Raw genomic sequence first — 18,932 nt, 5'->3', positions numbered from 1 at the left:
TAACCTTATTACAGCAATCCCACTGCAATTCCTCTTACAAAACAAAAGCCAAGGGCACCACAGCACATAAAGAAATCAGTCAGTCTTCTAGCTGCCCATTGTTTAGCTAAAGATGGGAGAGTCAAGGGGCTAAGATTCCGGTTGGTTGTGTCGGCAGTGGGAATGTGGGCACTGAACAGAAAATGTCCAATAGCATAATCAGAAGTGTGTATCTCATTATAGCCCTCCCTACCACTTTACCCTGCTTTCTGTTGATACCTTTTGGTGGTGGGAGAAAAGTCTGGATAATCATTTTCATCTTTCAACTGAGTTAGGACATCAGGAACCCCAAGGTGAGGAAGAGGTCACCAGGTGCCAAACTGCTATTTCTTTGCAGCCATTTCTCTTCTTTTGTTCTCCCAGCAAGAGAACCATCAACCTGGTTCAACACTAACTATGAACGAGCTATCCAAAATATATCACGGCTACAAAGTTCCACATTGAGTCTTCATACCTTTGAGGAACTCTGTCTGGCTGTGTCGGTTATCTGCAAAATTCTCCGTGCTATCAGGTGATGAGTTTAAATGGCTGCTGGCACTGCTCATCTCACTAAAGCTCACCAGACTCTCCTGTTGATTTGTCTGAAGGAAGATTTGCAGCGGAACAAGTAAAAGATTTAACATTTAATTCGCGTTTTGTTTGTATCACTTTATTATACAATATGATCCAAAGTAAAAACTGCATGCAATTCTGGTCTCCTTCCTCTCGGAGGAATGTTGTGAAACTTGAAAGGATACAGACAAGATTTACAAGGATGTTACCAGGGAGTATTTGTGCCAAAGGGAGAGGCTGAACAGGCTGGGGCTGTTTTCCTTGGAGCATCAGAGGTTTATAAAATCATGAGGGGCATGGATAGGATAAATAGACAAAGTCTTTTCCCTGTGTTGGGGGAGTCCAAAACTAGAGGGCATAGGTTTAGGGTGAGAGGGGAAAGATATAAAAGAGACCTAAGGGGCAACGTTTTCACACAGAGGGTGGTACATGTATGGAATGAGCTGCCAGAAGAAGTAGTGAAGGCTGGTACAATTGCAACATTTAAAAGGCATCTGGATGGGTGTATGAATAGGAAGGGTTTGGAGGGATATGGGTTGGGTGCTGGCAAGTGGGACTAGATTAAGTTGGGATATCTGGTCGGTGTGGATGAAGTGGACGAAAGGTCTATTTCTGTGTTGTACCTCTCTATGACTCTATAATTAGGGAAGTGCGCATAGCTAGGTGATCACAAAGGGGAAAAGGCAGCAATTTGGGATTTAGAATAGTGGAGCAGGCTCTATGGGTCAATTGGTTGACATGTGATGCAATGTTCCTTTGTAGCATGCAGGTGTATTTTACCATTTGCTAATCTTAGCAAAAAAGGCAGATGTTCATATGAACTGGAGAATACCATGGCAACAATATTCCTGCCATGGTAACCGATTCATACCCAATTCACGTTCAACACGAAATTAATTGACTTGAAAAACGTTACCCACACCAAGAGAATGGCATGACCTTATATTTGAAGAATTCATTCCTGCAATGTTAATAACACATTGGTGAACAGAAAGCCATAGCCTTCAAGTTATACAGGTTTCTGGGAACGTGGTTTTGAGATTGAAGTCTTTGAAATGAATGCTGTGCCAGAACCTGTTGCACTCTTGTGCACCAACTCACCTCTTGGTTTAGCATTCCATTCACTTGGATTGGAGGATGTGTCATCACCATTGAACTCTTTCTCTGTTGACCGTGTGGGCTGCTTTTAAACACTCTGTTATTGTCACTGGTATGTCAAAGGAAGAACATTAAAATGAATAAACACTGAGGAGAAATTGTCACTGTAGTCAATTCCAATTAATTAGATACTGTAAAAATGCATGCAAAAGTTGATCCAATGTAAAAGCTGGTGTATGATATTTGCCTCCAAAGTTTCTGAATTTTCATGAACTCATAGAAAAGTTGACCTTAGTTTTTCAGGGATCAAAGGTCAAATGTTTCAAAACCAAAGTTTAATCCTGGTGAGGTTTGGATTAGAATGTTAATTTTTTTTAAAATGTCAAAGAGCTTTTTGCCATTTTCATAGAGTTGTGAGATGTTTCATTTGTCCAGTTTGGTTGGCTGCACCTTTTTGTCTCTCTTTTTTAAGGTCTTTCTATAAGTTAATGATTAGATCCTATTGTAAATGCCTGACAGGCAACAGTTGAAAGTCAGTCTAGTGGCAGGGAAACAGAAGAAATACGACCAGAAGTCAACTAGATGTTCCCTACTATGCAGTACAATCATGGCTGATCTTGGGTTTCCCACTTGCTCCCTATATCCCATGCTCTTGTTGCAAGATTCTTTCTTAATTTACTCAAATACCATTGCTATTTTCTTTCTTAATTACTTGATGAACCTGCATGCCAAACCTTTGTGGTCCTTGTACAATCACACCCTTTCTGAACATCAAGACTTTCTAAAAGTATTCTGCTCATCTATTTTTATGACCAAAGTGAATAAACTCACATTTTTTTAAAAAACAACTGCAGATGCTGTAAATCAGAAACAAAAACAGAAGTTGCTGGGCAAGTTCAGTAGGTCTGGCAGCATCTGTGAAGGGAAGTCAATGTTAACATTTCAATTCCAGTGACCCTTCCTCAGAACTGATGGTAGCTAGGAAAATGTTGACTTATATGCAGAAGATAGGGTGGGGGCAGGGGGTGTGAGATAGAACATAGAACAGTAGCACAGTACAGGCCCTTCAGCCCTCGATATTGTGCTGGCCCTTTATCCTACTCTAAGATCAAACTAATCTACATCCCCTTCATTAAAGAGTATGTGCCTATCCAAGAGTCGCTCAAATGTCCCTAATGTATCTGACTCTAATACCACTCTTTGCGGTGCATCCTACGCACCCACCACTCTCAGAGTAAAGACCAACCTCTGACATTGTCCCGATACCTTCCTCTAATTACCTTAAAATTATGCCCCCTTGTGATAGACATTTCCGCCATGGGAAAAAGTTTCTGTCTATCCACTCTATCTATGCCTCTCAACATCTTGTATACCTTTATCAAGTCACCTCTCATCCTTCTTCTCTCCAATGAGATAGGCCCTAGCTCCCTCAAGCTTTCCTCCTAACATATGCACTCCAGTCCGGGCAGCATCCTGGTAAATCTCCTCTGCACCCTCTCTAAAGCTTCCACATCTTTCCCATAATGAGGTGACCAGAACTGAACATAATATTCCAAGGGCTCCATAGAGCTGCAGCATGACCTCGAGGCTCTTAAACCCACTCCCCCTGCTAATGAAAGCCAACACACAATATGCCTTCTTAACAAACCTACCAGCTTGGATGGCAACTTTGAAGGATCTCTGTACATGGACCCCAAGATCCTCTGTTCCTCCACATTGCCAAAACTTCTGCCTTTAACCCTATATTCTGTATTCATATTCGACCTTCCAAAGTGAATCACTTCACACTTTTCCAAGTTGAGCCTCATCTGCTATTTATCAGCCTAGTTCTGCATCCTGTCAATGTCTCGTTGCAACCTACAACAGCTTTCCAAACTATCCACCACTCCACCAACCTTCATATCATCAGCAAAACCTACTAAGCCACCATTCCACTTGTTCATCCAAGTCATTTATAAAACTCACAAACAGCAGAGGTCCCAGAATGGCTTTTGTCCTCGGATACAGGTGATGGGTTAAAACGTGCTAAATGCTGACTGCTACTTCTGATGGAATTAATAGTCTGGTCTGGTCTGCTTGCATAATTCGGAGGTGTTAGTCCTTTTAAGTTTGTAAATATTAGCATAAATGCTAGTCCTATATGCTCTAAGAAAGTTAGAAATGATTAAGCTGATTACTGCAGCTGGGATGTGAGATTTATTTCCTGTTTGTCAGTATAAGTTTCATTCATTCGAGCAATTCTATGGAAGCGCCGTTTTGTCAGTTTGATAATGGCCCAGATAAAAGGTATTTAACAGAAAAATACTAATTGGGGAATCTGTTCAGGTCGAAGAGATGGTTGGGATGGGCTGATTAATATTATAATGCTTCATGGAGACTTGATGGGGCTGGTATTGTTCTGTATGCTACATTTATTTAGAGGTAAACACTGCTTGTAGCAAGGGCTGAAAATGCAGTAATGGATTTGAAAAGGGTTGTTTTAAATTTGGTCTATCTTATGATAGTAAAATATAACCGTGTTATAGTGAATAACAGGCTAGAAAAGGGTTATGAATGAATAAATGGGAACCCAGTATTAATGAATATAATGAGCTGGTGGGGGCTTTTGCCCGAAACGTCGATTTTGCTGCTCCTCGGATGCTGCCTGAACTGCTGTGCTCTTGCAGCACCACTGATCCAGAATCTGGTTTCCAGCATCTGCAGTCATTGTTTTTACCCAGTGTGTTAATAAAGATAACCTAAAATACTGCTCTTAAGTGGGAGGGAGACCAGCCAGAAGTCATGGTACACATCGATACCCATGACATAGGAAAAGGGAGGAAGGCCTGAAAAGATAATATAGGGAGTTAGGTTGGAAGCTCAAAGGAAGGAGGAGTAGAGGTAAATCTTCGGATTACCATCAGTGCCACGTGCTAGTGAGGTGAGGAATAGACGGCGAGTACAGATGGACATATAACTGCAAAATGGTTGTAGGAGATACCTTCTGGGGAAGGTGGGACTGTACAAGAAGGACGAGTTGCACCTGAACTGGAGGTGTCCTAATATTTTGGGCAGGAATTTTGCTAGAGCTCTTCAAGAAGGTTTAAACTAGATTGCCGGGGCGGGGGGGAGCTGGGGGGGTGGGGGGGGAGCGGTGAGAACCTGAGCTACAAATTAGATGGCGGAGTAGGTAGTGAGCAGGCAGATACAGCATGCAGAGAGTCCCCTGTACAATGGGTTTCGAGATGCCTTCGACATAGCCAGAGAGGTTCTCACACAGGGTCCCATTGCTTGACACAATGGGATGTCCTCGTGTGTTGGCTTTGTGTATCTTTGCAAGGCAGTAGAAGTTGCCTACATGAGAAGTATGTGGGATTTGGGGGGGGGCATAGGGAACTCTGAAGGACTGGATCCAAATTCCTGATCAATGTGTAGAGGAGCGACCAAAGAAGGAGTCAAGTTGGACTCAATCGGAGAGGCACTGCCCTGGGCTTGACATGTAAATGCAAGATTCATCAGCCATACCCACAAGGTAGAGCAGAACATCACCCAATTACAACGCAACACCATCCATGCTCTCAAAATATATCACAACATTCTCATCAAACCAGCAGATAAAGGAGGAGCCATCGTCATTCAGAATAGAAAAGGTTACCGCAAGGAAGTGTACCAACAACTATACAACCAGGAATACCAAGCAACTACCGGCCGATCCAACCAAACAGCACACCCATGAACTAAACACATTGATCAGGACCTTGGATCCAGTCCTTCAGAGTTCCCTATATATTCTCATCCTACATACTTCTCATGTAGGTGACGTCTACTACCTTCCGAAGGTACACAAAGCCAACACACCAGGATGTCCCATCGTATCAGGCAATGGGTCCATGTGTGAGAACCTCTCTGGCTATGTTGAAAGCGTCTTGAAACCAATTGTACAAGCCACATCCAGCTTCTGTCGCAACACTACAGATTTCTGACACAAACTCAGCACCCATGGACAGGTCGAACCAGGAACATTCCTCAACACAATGGACGTTTCTGCACTCTACACCAGCATCCCCCTCAATGATGGCATCGAGGCAACACTCTCAGTACTCAATATCACCAACTGTCAATCTCCAAGCACCGTCCTACAACTTATCCTGTTTATCCTCGACCACAATGTTTTCACCTTTGACAACCAATTCTTCATCCACACACACAAGGAACAGCCATGGGGACCCAATTTGCACCCCAATATGCCAACATTTTCATGCACAGGTTCGAACAAGGCATCTTCCCTACGCAGGACCTCCAATCAACACTATATACCAGGTACATTGACAACATTTTCTTCCTCTGGACACATGGCGAGGAGTCACTGAAACAACTACACAGTGATATCAATGGGTTTCATCCCACCATCAAACTCACCACGGATTACACTCTACTATCTGTCTCATTTTTGGACACATGCATCTCCATCAAGGATGGGCACCTCAGCACCTTACTTACTGCAAACCACAGTTAACCTCACAATGATACACTTCTCCAGTTTCCACGCGAAACATATTAAAACAGCCATCCCCTATGGACAAGCCCTATGTATACACAGGATCTGTTCAGATGAGAAGGAATGTGATGGGAACTTGGAAGCTCTCAAGGATGCCCTCATAAGAACAGGGTATGATGCTCAACTCACCGACACCAATTCCACCACAGCAATAAACCATAATGGCTGCACTTTGGATGCTGCCTGAACTGCTGTGATCTTCCAGCACCACTAATCCAGAATCTGGTTTCCAGCATCTGCAGTCATTGTTTTTACCTTCTCAGGAGACAGACAAGAGCTGCAACCGATAGGGTACCCCTTCGTAATCCAGTACTTCCCAGGAACCAAAACACTACGCCATGTCCTTCACAGCCTGCAATACATTATCAATGAGGATGAGCACCTCACCAAGACTTTCTCCACACCTCCACTTATCACCTTTAAACAACCACCAAACCTCAAACAGATCATTGTTCGTAACAAACTGCCCGGCTTTCAGGGTAACTCCATACATCCCTATCATGATAGGTGCTGCAAAACATGTCACAGTGTTGACACAGATACCACCATTACGCGTGGGGGCACCTTCCACTTTGTACATGGCAGGTACTCATGCGACTCAGCCAACGTTGTCTATCTCATACGCTGCAGGCAAGGATGCCCTGAGGCATGGTACATTGGCGAGACCAAGCAGAGGCCATGGCAACGGATGAATGGACACCACACAACAATCAACAGACGGGTGTGTTCCCTCTCAGCTAGAGAACGCATCAGTGGTCCAGGACATTCAACCTCAGAACTTCGGGTGACTATCCTCCAATGCAGACAGGCAACAACACAAAATGGCCAAGCAGAGGGTGATAGCCAAGTTCGGTTGCTATGGGGATGGCCTCAACTGGGATCTTGGGCTCATGTCACACTATAGGTGACCCCACTGCACTATACACACAGACAGATAGACACACACACACACCTATAGACCCATACACTCACGCAGGTCCTCTCTCATATGCTCAACATACTCTCCCACACTCACATATGCACCCTCTCACAGACTTATAATCCTTTACACTCACATTCACACACATGCACACACTCTGTCACCGACACTCATAACTCCCCCCCCACCTTCCAAACACACACATCCACATGCACACATACACATATAAGTTTGTGTGGTCAATTTGTACTTGCAGAATTAAATTTTACTTTGCTCAAAAACTGCATGAATCCATGTAAAATTCTGTAAATCCATTTTTTGGAATAGAATCAGTCTGACCATTGCGGCACAGACAGTCTTACACAGGGTAGCTCACACCTTCAATGCATTATCTGGGCCGACATGACAGCAATTGTTAAAGTTCACTCGAGAATGTAACTTTTAAATGTTCTATGATTTACATAGGAAAGAACTGAAACCAACATGTTCATTCTAAAAGATGAGAGACTTAACATACAATCCAGGTCTTTTTCAAAATATAATTTCAGTTACATCACACTGTAAACTTTTGTTATAAATTCTGTGTCTTATACTCCACAACCATCTGATGAAGGAGCAGCTCTCTGAAAGCTAGTGCTTCCAAATAAACCTGTTGGACTATAATCTGGTGTTGTGTGATTTTTAAGTCTGACTCTTCCCATTCCTAATTTCCACTCATACTGTTTCTACCTCTGATTTTCAAAGTCATGATCGTTTCTCAGAAATGTCCTTATGTTAGTCTTTATTAACAAACCTACATCTGTTTTTCTATGCTGTTGGTCTTTTCAAAATATTACTTGCCTGTATTATTTATTTCCCACTCTCCATTTTGCAATTTTAACTTTTTTTAACTACTATTCCCTGAATATGCATTGTTCTGTTGCTCTATTACTGTTAAACTCTTTGTCCCCTCCTGTCCCACCAGCTTCTGTTGAACCATATCAGTATATTTTTCTATTACCTCAACTTTTATGTTTGAATGACGAAATATTCCTTCACCTTAACCCTTCATTCTCTCTGTTAATTTAAAGCCATTTTATCTTACTGTGACCATATTTGCCAACACACTCGTGTTTATATGCTCTGTCCTTCCCATCCCACACTGGTTTTCACTACCTGTATCTCAATCCTGCATTACTGTCTATCACTTTTCTCTTTAACGTTCCAATTTGTCCTTATGTGACCTCTCCCACTATTTTATATAAAGCTCCTTTAAAATCCTAGAATGGGTTTTATACAGTATAGTACATTAGTCTCAGAACAGGTTAGGTGAAAACTGTCTAAAGTGTACACTCTCTTCTTCCCTAATATATGTGCTAGCACCATAAGAATCAAGACCCATTTCACCTACATCAATCTTTCAGCATGTGGTCAACTTTATGATCTTATTTACCTTTATGTCAATTATCTTGTCCTCAGGTAGTAATTCAGAGTTTATAACCTTTGTGATTTTGCTGTTCATATTTCATCAGCAGAATCTTTCAGTCCTGCCAATGTATCAGATACTCACATGGACTACAACAACTAGATCCTTCCACTCCAGCTGCGAGTTTCTCTCCCTCCTTGACACAGTAAAAATCTTAATACTCCTGTTCAAAACTTCACAGAATATTATCAATATCCCTTCTACCTTCTCCCCACTATTTTTTTTAGTCACCCACTTGAATGGCTCCCTGAAAGAAGGCACTATGCTCAGTTTCCTCGTCCACCCTGTACAGAGGAACCTCAATTATCTAATACCAATTATCCGAAAATCAGATTATCTGAAGGAGGTCTCGTGGTCCCAATAGAAACAGCACATCAAAGACTTGTTTTCAATAGTGATTGCGTCTCTTGTTTCCAGTGGTTAAACAGGCACCATCTCCAATGACTATCTCCCGCCCTCTCTCTCTCCTCACACTTTCCCTGGAGTTCGACAGTGGGGTGTACAGTAACCCCCACCCCCCTCCTCCACCTTCCCCAGATAATCTGACCAACATTGACCTGTACAGGGCAGAGATGGAACCTGTCAAAAAGTTGCAGTCAAAAGGTGTGTGTGTGTGTGCGTGCGTGCGCACATGCTATTTGGAGACTTACCCCACAAAGGCAGCGGCAGCACCAGCAGCAGCAGTCTTATCATTGGTGTCCAGTCTAGATGCCCCAGAGAAGGGGCAGGGGAAATGTTGGACGGGGATGGAGGTGGGGGGGCGGTGTTGGATGGGGTTGGGGGCAGGGGAACCGTTTTGAGGGATGCGGGAGGTGTTGAACGGGGTTGGAAGGGGCGGGGGCAGGAGAGGGTGGGGGCGGTGGGAGGTTTTGGATGGTGTTGAGGGGGGTCGGTGTTGGACGGGGGGGGAGGGGGGCAGGGTTGAACGGGGGGTGGGGGGCAGACTTTCTGAGCCCCAGAGGGGCATTTAATTGATTAACAGAATAATCAATTATCCAAACAAAATAGTGCCCTCTCATCTCGTTGGGATAATCGAGGTTCCCCTGTACTCCCTGCTCTGATCCACATAAACTGCAAGAACAACGAACCTATTGGACTATTGTAGAGGCTGAGACTCCTCCATCCCTACTTTCCGTGTCCACATAACTTTCTCACTTGCAGTCACATCTCCCTGTCCCTGACTATGGTCCAATTCAAAAATAGCTGGCCCAAATGGTATGACAACCTCCTGGAACAAAGTACTGAATTAACCATGTAAACGTTGTCCTCCTTGACATACTGGAGACCAAAGCTCAGAATCTTGCACATCAATTCAGGCAGATTTCCTTAAATTGCACTTACTGCAGGTGTAGTTGCTGTGGATCAAACAGTTGACCATCAGCACCTACATGCAAGCACTGTAATGTATCATCATTGTTGTGACTTATTTATCTAATTAGGATTCAAATTTAGAAATATCACTCAACCGTTTCTGTATTTATAAGAAATATTTAACTAGGCAAGTCATACATTTAATGGAATTCTATTACCTCTCGATTACTGGTTTAACCTATTGCCCCTGTTAACGTTACCTTTCCGGCTCTGGTACCAGTGGTGGTAACACATCTTTGTAACTCCTTCGCCAAGGGTAAGGCTTTTCAGATCCAATTGTTCTCACACTTTCCTGATCAGAGTCCACATCCTGCACCAGCTCTCCCACCTTCAGCCTCTGAGCCATATTTGTGACCGAACCATCCTGGGAGTCAGAGAGATTAACAATCTGAATAATTGCTGTGTTCACAAGCAGCAGGTTAACCAAAGCAAATAGAGATGGCTTTTCAATTTCTCTGTGCCCCACAAACTAACAGTTAAGACACTTCACATAACTGTGATAATTTGTTTGTTTTTCATGTGATCCAGAAAAACCTGCTGAATTATTATGCAGGATAAAATATTTAACTGTAATGACATTTCATTCTAGTATTATATTAGTTTCTTAAATAAAGGGTTTATAGATTAATATATAATTTGGGATGGGATCTAGTTACAGTGACAATGATCAATGGAGAACCGGTGGAAGACCCATACTGTCTTTCTATGGGAGGCTCAATGTTACTGTAATGGAATCAGACACTTACCTGGACATCTTGGGTGCCTCACTGAATCAAATCATAGCAAATCAGAAATCCTGCCAATGGCAGCATCCAGACAATCAGACCAGAAGCCTTCCAGTAACACCACTGTGGGAATAGTGGCCAGTGCCAGTACTGCACTGAGGCCTTCACCTCCTTCAACTTCTACTCCCTCCAGTAACAGTTACACCACCACTTGTAAGTTCCCCTTCATGCTACACAATATCCTGACTTAGATCTATACTTTCATCTTTCACTACTTCCTCCTATTCTTATGTTCTTGTGATAATATTCAGTTGACAACATTTGAGCCACACAAGTATCAAGTTAACAAAAGCAAGTTTAAACACTTCCCCACGATAGTTAATGACATTACCACCATTTAGTTCCCTACCATCAATATCTAAGGATCACTATTAGCCAGGAACTGAACTGGACTAGTCACAGTAGCAGGTCAGAGATTAGTATCACTCACTTCCTCACTCCCCAAAGCCCTTCCACCTGGACAAAGCAGCCTGCTTCACTGGCAACTGATCTGTCACCTAATAGATGCATGCAGCAACTCTCCCAGATCCCTTCAACAGCATCCTGACATCTCACGACAAATATCATCTAGAAGGACAAATGCAGCAGACACTGTGAATACCAACCATCTGCAGGTTTCCCTCAAAGGTATACACCATCTTTACTTGGAAGCATTATGGTGCCATATCATCAGAAACTGGTGAAAATTCAAGGTCTCTCTCCTCACAACATCACCTTCATCACATGGACAGCAAAAAGCAGTTCAACATCATCTTCTTAAAGGCAAGTGGGAATCAGTAATAAATGACACCCACACCTCATGAATGAATGCGATTTTTAAAAAATGGCTAGAAATTGGCCAATATTGATTATTAGAGACCAAGAATCTGCTTAGAGGAGAGAAATTCAACCTCAGAGAATATCTAGAGCAGACTTGAATTTTGTAGCATGTTTGACAGAACAGTGATAGTGACAAAAAAAATAGGTGTTTGTATTTTCCATCACACAACTAGAGAAGCTATCATGATGTCATATCTCTGGTGCAAAGGATTTGTAACTGCTACAGAAATATCTCCAGATCCTGGTTGAAACAAATGGAAGGAATAAATGCATGGATTATTATCATTGCATTTTCTGGGATTCCTGACAGTTGAATAATTTATAGTCTCAGTCATGAATGTTTGGTTTTGATTTGAAATAGGATTTGGCGTTTTGCCAGGGTAAATACATCTTCCTTCTCAAGATATCCAAATGATCCAGCAGATGTATAATGAAGCAATCTGTTAAAAACATATGTAAGTACTAGGGATTGGAATCTAAATAATGCCAAAGAAGCAGTAGATTGAGTAAAACACAATTTTTGAATTTCTAGAAGGAAAGTAAGTGCTGGCAGCTTGACTGTTGGATAAAAGAACAGTAATTCTACTCATACAGTTCTTTGTAATTTCTACCTAGATTTTTCCACCCAGATATTTGACAAGTGCAGAGAAATGATACACTTAATCTTTAATTGGTGGAAATTCATGCTTGTATTGTTTCTAGCATGATGTATGCACACATGTTTTGTGTGTCTGGCAGGATATGTAACATATTCATTGCTGCTAAAATAAGTTGCTGAGGATAATTATGAACTGTAATTTTTTAGAATTTCTGACCCAGAAGATCAGCTGCCTTCATTTTTTGATCAGGGTGCAGGGAATAATCATTGTATCTGAAACGCTCAGGCCTAAGACACACCCATATTGAGCCTTGGGCTGAAATGAAATCAAATGCGCAAGGTGTGGACATGGATTTAAAACTTGAATGGAATAAGGGCTGAGATGTAGTTAAGTGATCAAGTGTGTAGATGTTGTGAGTGAGGGGGTTGGGTAACCACAGAAACTGGGCAAGGGGTTAGAGAAGACAGAGAAGGGGTTGGACAGAGATAATTGCATATATTCTTGTGAATGTGGGATTGGCAGAAACAGATATGCAATACATGGCTCTGGATTCAGAGCATTAACTTTTTAAAAATTACTTGTTAGATGTGGCCCAGCAAGTGATCAGTTTGAGGGTAACTTGTTCAGTTGCATGTCAACCAGATTTTCCTGAATTCAGCCAGCATTAGCTTCAAAGAAACCAATTGTGGGATGCGATTTCAAAGCAGGCTCTTTGTAAATGCAATTATTTGCAGGCATAAGCACTGCACATCGACTTATTTACCTTTACCAATGTGGAAGGTGACATATTTTGGGATTGTAACTTAATGCATGCTTTCTGCTTGCTATATCAGAGCTTTTGGAGCTTTTTGAATCCTGCAAATAGTGCGGGCAACTTTTCATCAACCACTCTATCCAGTTTTATGTGCTAATGGATTCAGTAGGAAATGGTAGCACAATGGTTAGTGCGCTAATAATCCAGTGGCTCAGGCAAATGTTCTGGGGACATGAATTCAAAATCCATCACAGCAATTTAACTTCAATTAAAAACAATCTAGAACTGAAAGCTAGCCCCATAAATGGCAACCATAAAACTATCACTGATTTACATAAAAGTCCATCTAATTCACAAGTGTCCTTTAAGGAAGAAAGTATTTCATTCCAACTGATCTGACCTTTATGTGTTTCCAAAACCATAACAATGTGCTTAAAATGGCCAAGCACGCTGTTCAATTCCAAAAGCTATATGATGGTTCAGTGGTTAGCACTGCTGCCTCACAGTGCCAGGGACCCAGATTCAATTCCAGCCTTGGGTGACTATGTGGAGTTTCCACGTTCTCCCCGTGTCTGCAAGGATTTCCTCCAGGTGCTCCGGTTTCCTCCCACAATCCAAAGATGTGCAGGTTAGGGCGAATTGACCTTGTTAAAATTGCCCGTAGTGTGAGGTGCACTAGTCGGGGTAGATATAGGGTAGGGGAATGGGTCTGGGTGGATTACTATTCAGATCGTCATGGTGGACTTGCTGGGCCAACGGGCCTATTTCCACACTGTAGGGAATCTAACCTATTGTGATGAGCAAGATATGCTGGCCTTGCCAACAATACCTACAACACCTTTAAAAATAAAAAGAATAAAATGATTCAGTTGTAACCCCTCTATAAACAATAGTCTAGTCCATTTCAGAATGATGAAGAAGCTGTCAACCCTGTTAACATAAAGAGTCCTAGTTTCTAGATAATGTACCCCTGTTTGATATTGCCCTCCAACAAACCTGTTTATTGAACTGAAAGTCTCATCAATTTTCATGCTACATTCATCACAATAAACTATTTTCAACGTATGTTGTGAATTTTAAATGCTGAATAAGAAGTTAAAAAAATTTAAAAATTGCACTGCATTGAAAATGAGCATAGTTTAACAATCTACATAAAGACTTAACCGGTTCAAGAACAAAGGAATAAATCTTCAAAGAGCATTAACTCTGATTGTGTAACCCTCTGAAAAGTGTAAGGTTTTTTTCTCACCTAAAGTTAATAATTCTATTTGCTCACTAGTTATGCTATACCTTCAGGGTTCTTGTTGTAACAGTGTGGATGGCGACAATCCGGTCCAGGCTGCCTTCATCCAGCTCTCTCAAGTAAATTTCATACAACTCATCCAACTGTGGAGGAACTAGTAGGTTGTGATCTGGCAAGAGATATGGAAAAATGCTAGCTCAGATAATGTAGAATTTGTGTGGGTAGAATTGAGAAACACCAAGGGGCAAAAAACATTAGTGAGGGTGGTTAATAGACCACCAATTGTTGGGAATGACATGAAATAGGAAATCATAGATGCATACAGGGCAAAGGAATTACGGGTGACTTTAATTTGCTTATGCAAATGGTGAATCGTTAATTATAATACCTTGGAGGAGGAATTCCTGATGTGTATGCAAGATCATTTTTTGTACGAATATACTGAGGAACAAACTGAAAAACAGCCCATTTTAGTCTGGGTATTATGCAATGAAAAAGGAATAATTCATATTGTAGTCATGATGAACAATTGCAATACTATAAGTAGAATTCATCATCAAGCTGGAGAATGATGTAGTTGATTCTGAGACAAGGGAAACTATGATGTATGAGGCGCGAGTTGGTTATGATAGATTGGGAAATTAGAATTAGATTCCCTACAGTATGGAAACAGGCCTTTAAGCCCACAAAGTCCACACCAAACCTCTGAAGAGTAACCCACCCAGACCCATTCCCCTACCCTATATTTACCCCTGATTAATGCATCTAACATTGGCAATTTAGCATGGCCAATCCACTGGACCTGCACATCTTTGGAGGAAACCGGAACACCTGGAGGAAACCCATGCAGATATGGGGAGAATGTGCAAACTGCACACAGTCATTCGATACAGGAATCAAACCCGGGTCCCTGGTGCTGTGAGGTAACAATGCTAACCACTGAAACACTGTGCCACCCATAAATGTTATTGAAATTAATGCCAAACATTCAAAGAGTGAATGGGTAAACTACAAAAATTGTTTATTCCTATCTGGTGCAAGAGTAAAAAGAGAAAAATTGCCAAATCATGGCTTATGAGCAAAGTTAGAGATAGTATCAGATGCAAAAAAGAGGCATGCAAATTGGCAAGAAGAAAAAAACAATACATCCTGAGGTTTGGAAACAGTTTAGAAATCAGCAAAGAAGGATCAAAGGAATGATTAAGAAGTAGGAAATAGAGTATGATGGTAAGCTTGCAGAGAACATAAGAACTGAGTGTTAAACCTTCTACAGATATGGAAAGAGATAAAGATTGGTGAAGACTAACATAGGTCCTTTACAGTCAGAAACAGGGGAATTTATCATGGGGAACAAAGTAATGGTTGACAAACTAAATATGTACTTCATTTCTGTCTTCACGATTGAGGACATGAACAATGACATCCCAGAAATGATGGGGAACACAAGATTTAGTGAGAGGGAGGAATTAAAGCAACCTTTCATTTGTAGAGAAATGGTGTTTGCACATTGGTGGGGTTGAAGGCCAATAAGTCCCTATGACCTGATAATCTACACAGAGTACTTAAGGAAGTGGCCCTAGAAATAGTGGATTCATTTGTGGTCATCTTCCAAGATTTTTAGACTCTGGAACAGATCCTACAGATTGGAGAGTAGCTCATGTGATCCAACTTTGAAAAAGGGAGGTAGCGCATAAGCAAGGAACTATTTATTGGTGAGGCTGATGTCAGTAGTGGGGAAGACACTGGAGTTCATTATCAAAGATTTTATAGCAGAGGACTTAGAAAACAGTGGTATAATCAGACCCAAATTGCATGGATTTACAAAGTAAAATCATGCTTGATAAATCTACAGGAATTCTTTGAGGAAGTAACTAGTAGAGTTGATCAGGAGGCGCCTCTGGACTGATTTATTTTGACTTTTAGAAGTCTTTCAGCAAAGTCCCATGTAAGGGGTTATTATGTAAAACTAAAGTGCATGGAATTGGGGATGGTGTAATGAGATGGACAGAAAGCTAATTAGCAGACAGGTAACAAAGGGTTCAAGTAAATGAGCATTTTTCTGAATAGCACGAAGTGACAAATTGAATACCACAGGGATCAGTAAGCATTTGATATATCAGAGTTAGGGCACTACTTATTCACAATGTTTATTAAATGATTTAGATAAGGGAAATAAACACAAAATCTCCAAATTTGTTGCTGACACAAAGCTAGGTCAAAGGGTGAACTGTGAGAAGGATGTGGAAACGTTACACTGGAACTTCAATGGGCTGAATGCACGGGCAAATGCAGGACAATGTGGATAAATTTGAGGTTTTCCACTTAGGTAGCAAAAGCAGAAAGGCAGATTATTAATTGAATGGCTGTAAATTGAGAGAGAAGATATGTTCAACAAGACGCAGGTGTCCTCGTGAACCAGTTGCTGAAAGTGAGCTCCCAGGTGCAGCAAGCAGTAAAGAAGCAAACAGTATGTTGGCCTTCACAGTGAGAGGATTTGAGTACAGGAAGAAGGATGTCTTGCCTCAATTACACAGGGCATTGGTGAGGCCATACCTGGAATATTGTGTGCAGTTTTGGTCTCCTTATTTGATGAAGAATGTTTTTGCTGCAGAGTGAATGCAGTGGAAGTTTACCAAATTGATTCCTGGGTTGGCAGGACTGGTGAATGCGGAAGGGATTGAGTTGGGTATGATTGTATTCATTGGAGTTCAGAAGAATGAGGGGATTCTCATAGAAACCTATAACATTCTAACAGGACAAGACAGATTAGATGCAGAAAAGATGCTTCCAAGAGTGTGGGACTCCAGAATAGGGGTCATAGTTTAAAGATAAGGAGTAAACTTATAGGATTGAGATGAGAAAATATTTATTTATCAAGAGAGTGATGAGCCTATGGAATTCACTACCACAAGAAGTGGTTCAGACTAAAACACAATGTGTTCTCAAGAAGGATGCAGATATAGCTCGTAGGTAAAAGGATCAAGGAATATGGGGGAAGGCAGGATTTTGATATTAAGCTTAATGATCAGCCATGATCATAAAGAATGTCAGAACAAGGGATAAAACGGTCTATTTCGGTTCCCATCTTTTATGTTTCTATGCTCTCATTTCAGAGAGGCAAAATCACAATTGGTGCAAAATTGAAACTTGAAAAAAAATACTTGTGCTCATTCTGACAGGTTGATCCCCACTATGCAGGTTAGGTGGATTGGTCATGTTAAATTATACATACTGTCTACAGATGGATTAGTCATGGGAAATGTCGTGTTAGAGAATGGGGGGTGGTGTGGGTGGGATGCTCTTTGGAGAGTCAGTGTGGACTTGATGGAGTGAATGGCCTGCTTCCACACTTTTGGGATTCTATGATTCTATATATAAATAGGAAGTTCATTGGTAGTATAACATTGTGACTATGTTTTCAGAATAATTGCAATTTTATTGGGAATTTCTGGCATGCAAAGTCTATATTCCTTTGTGCATTGCATTGACACAGATGCCAATAAGTTCATATATACACATACACACAAATAAGTAGAGTCTTTCAAAGATAGATTGTGAAGCAGATTATCTCTACTTATTCAAAAGAACAAAATGCATAAATTATAGGAATTAAATGTTTTCATACCATCTATGATGTGCCGTTGCTGTTGAATAATTTCAGCACACAGCTGCCGATGCTGCTCAAAACGTTGAATGACATAATCAGTTTGCCGTATGACATTGTCCTTGAGTAAAGCATTGGACTGCATTTCTGTGTTCTCAATTTCCAGTTCATGCACCTTACAAAGCAGGCTCAAAACCTCTCGTTGTTGCTCACTGCTGATCCTCTTGGGAAGGAGCTCTTCCAATCTATGAGCACGTGATCGAATGTCAGTGAATTGTTTCTCCAACTCAACCTTCAGGGGACAGGGAGAAACTGGTAAGAGTTTTGAAGCTCCAAAAGATGAAGTGAAGCACAATTTAAACACATAAAACACATTAATAACTTCTGCATAAGATTAGTCAAGATTTAATAAATGTAGTTGGCTCTGTGTATTCATTTTATGCTGGATTACCATATTGCAATTAATTGATTGTGGATGCTACAAAAGGGTCATTCCTTTTACTGGCAAACTTAATGCTTGTAAAAACAAAAATAAAGTCACAATGTTTTATAAGGAGATCAATATAAAAACAGGAAAGCAGGGTTTACAGTCTCTAACTGTAAAATATCCTTAATATATGGACCCATACATGTTATGTAACATGTAACATGGCATACTGTAGCAGGGTGACTGAGGGCTTTGGTCCCAAGTAAGAATGGCTCTTTTATGAAATAATTACACTTGGATTAGGAGGAGAGCAGGTGAGCATAAAACGGAAGGTTCAGGAAAGATAGGGCTATTGAGGGGTATGCACACTGACAAAACATCTGTGTAAGATTGCACTGTGTGACAAATATTAAAGTGTGTTTTGAACTTGGTTTAATCAAGGACTGCTATTTGTCAAAATAAAAGGGCCCAGTACAAACGTTTTATTCCTCACAATGGCCTGAGAAAATGAAGTCTTTTTGTACAAGATAAAGTCAGCAAATTTTTATTTAAAAATTGTTTAAAAGTACCTTCACTTAGATATAGTTACAACAACTAGACTTATTCATCTAAAAAGATGTTTTATAAATGCTTGTAATTATAATTGGCTTTGTGAATGATTCATAGGAAATAAGCCACATAAACAGAAACAAAGATTGGTAACAAAAATAATCAAAATAA

At 41.0% G+C, this 18,932-nt stretch overlaps 1 protein-coding gene across 1 annotated transcript in view; it reads right to left on the bottom strand.

Annotated features, from left to right (window-relative positions):
- Positions 1-18,932, bottom strand: part of kif19 (kinesin family member 19) — a 220,882-nt gene that overhangs the window by 10,735 nt on the left and 191,215 nt on the right. Inside the window, exons 13-17 of the mRNA XM_060844824.1 lie at positions 17,807-18,077; positions 14,229-14,350; positions 10,182-10,345; positions 1,693-1,798; positions 494-620 (exon numbers count right to left, since the gene is read on the bottom strand). Of these exons, the coding sequence (XP_060700807.1) occupies positions 494-620; positions 1,693-1,798; positions 10,182-10,345; positions 14,229-14,350; positions 17,807-18,077 (790 nt within the window). The remainder of the gene's footprint in view (positions 1-493; positions 621-1,692; positions 1,799-10,181; positions 10,346-14,228; positions 14,351-17,806; positions 18,078-18,932) is intronic.

The sequence above is a fragment of the Hemiscyllium ocellatum genome, chromosome 25, assembly GCF_020745735.1.
Source record: "Hemiscyllium ocellatum isolate sHemOce1 chromosome 25, sHemOce1.pat.X.cur, whole genome shotgun sequence".
NCBI classification, from domain to species: domain Eukaryota; kingdom Metazoa; phylum Chordata; class Chondrichthyes; order Orectolobiformes; family Hemiscylliidae; genus Hemiscyllium; species Hemiscyllium ocellatum.
The sequence above is the reverse complement of the archived record's forward strand: the minus strand, read 5'-3'. Positions and strand labels throughout refer to the sequence as shown.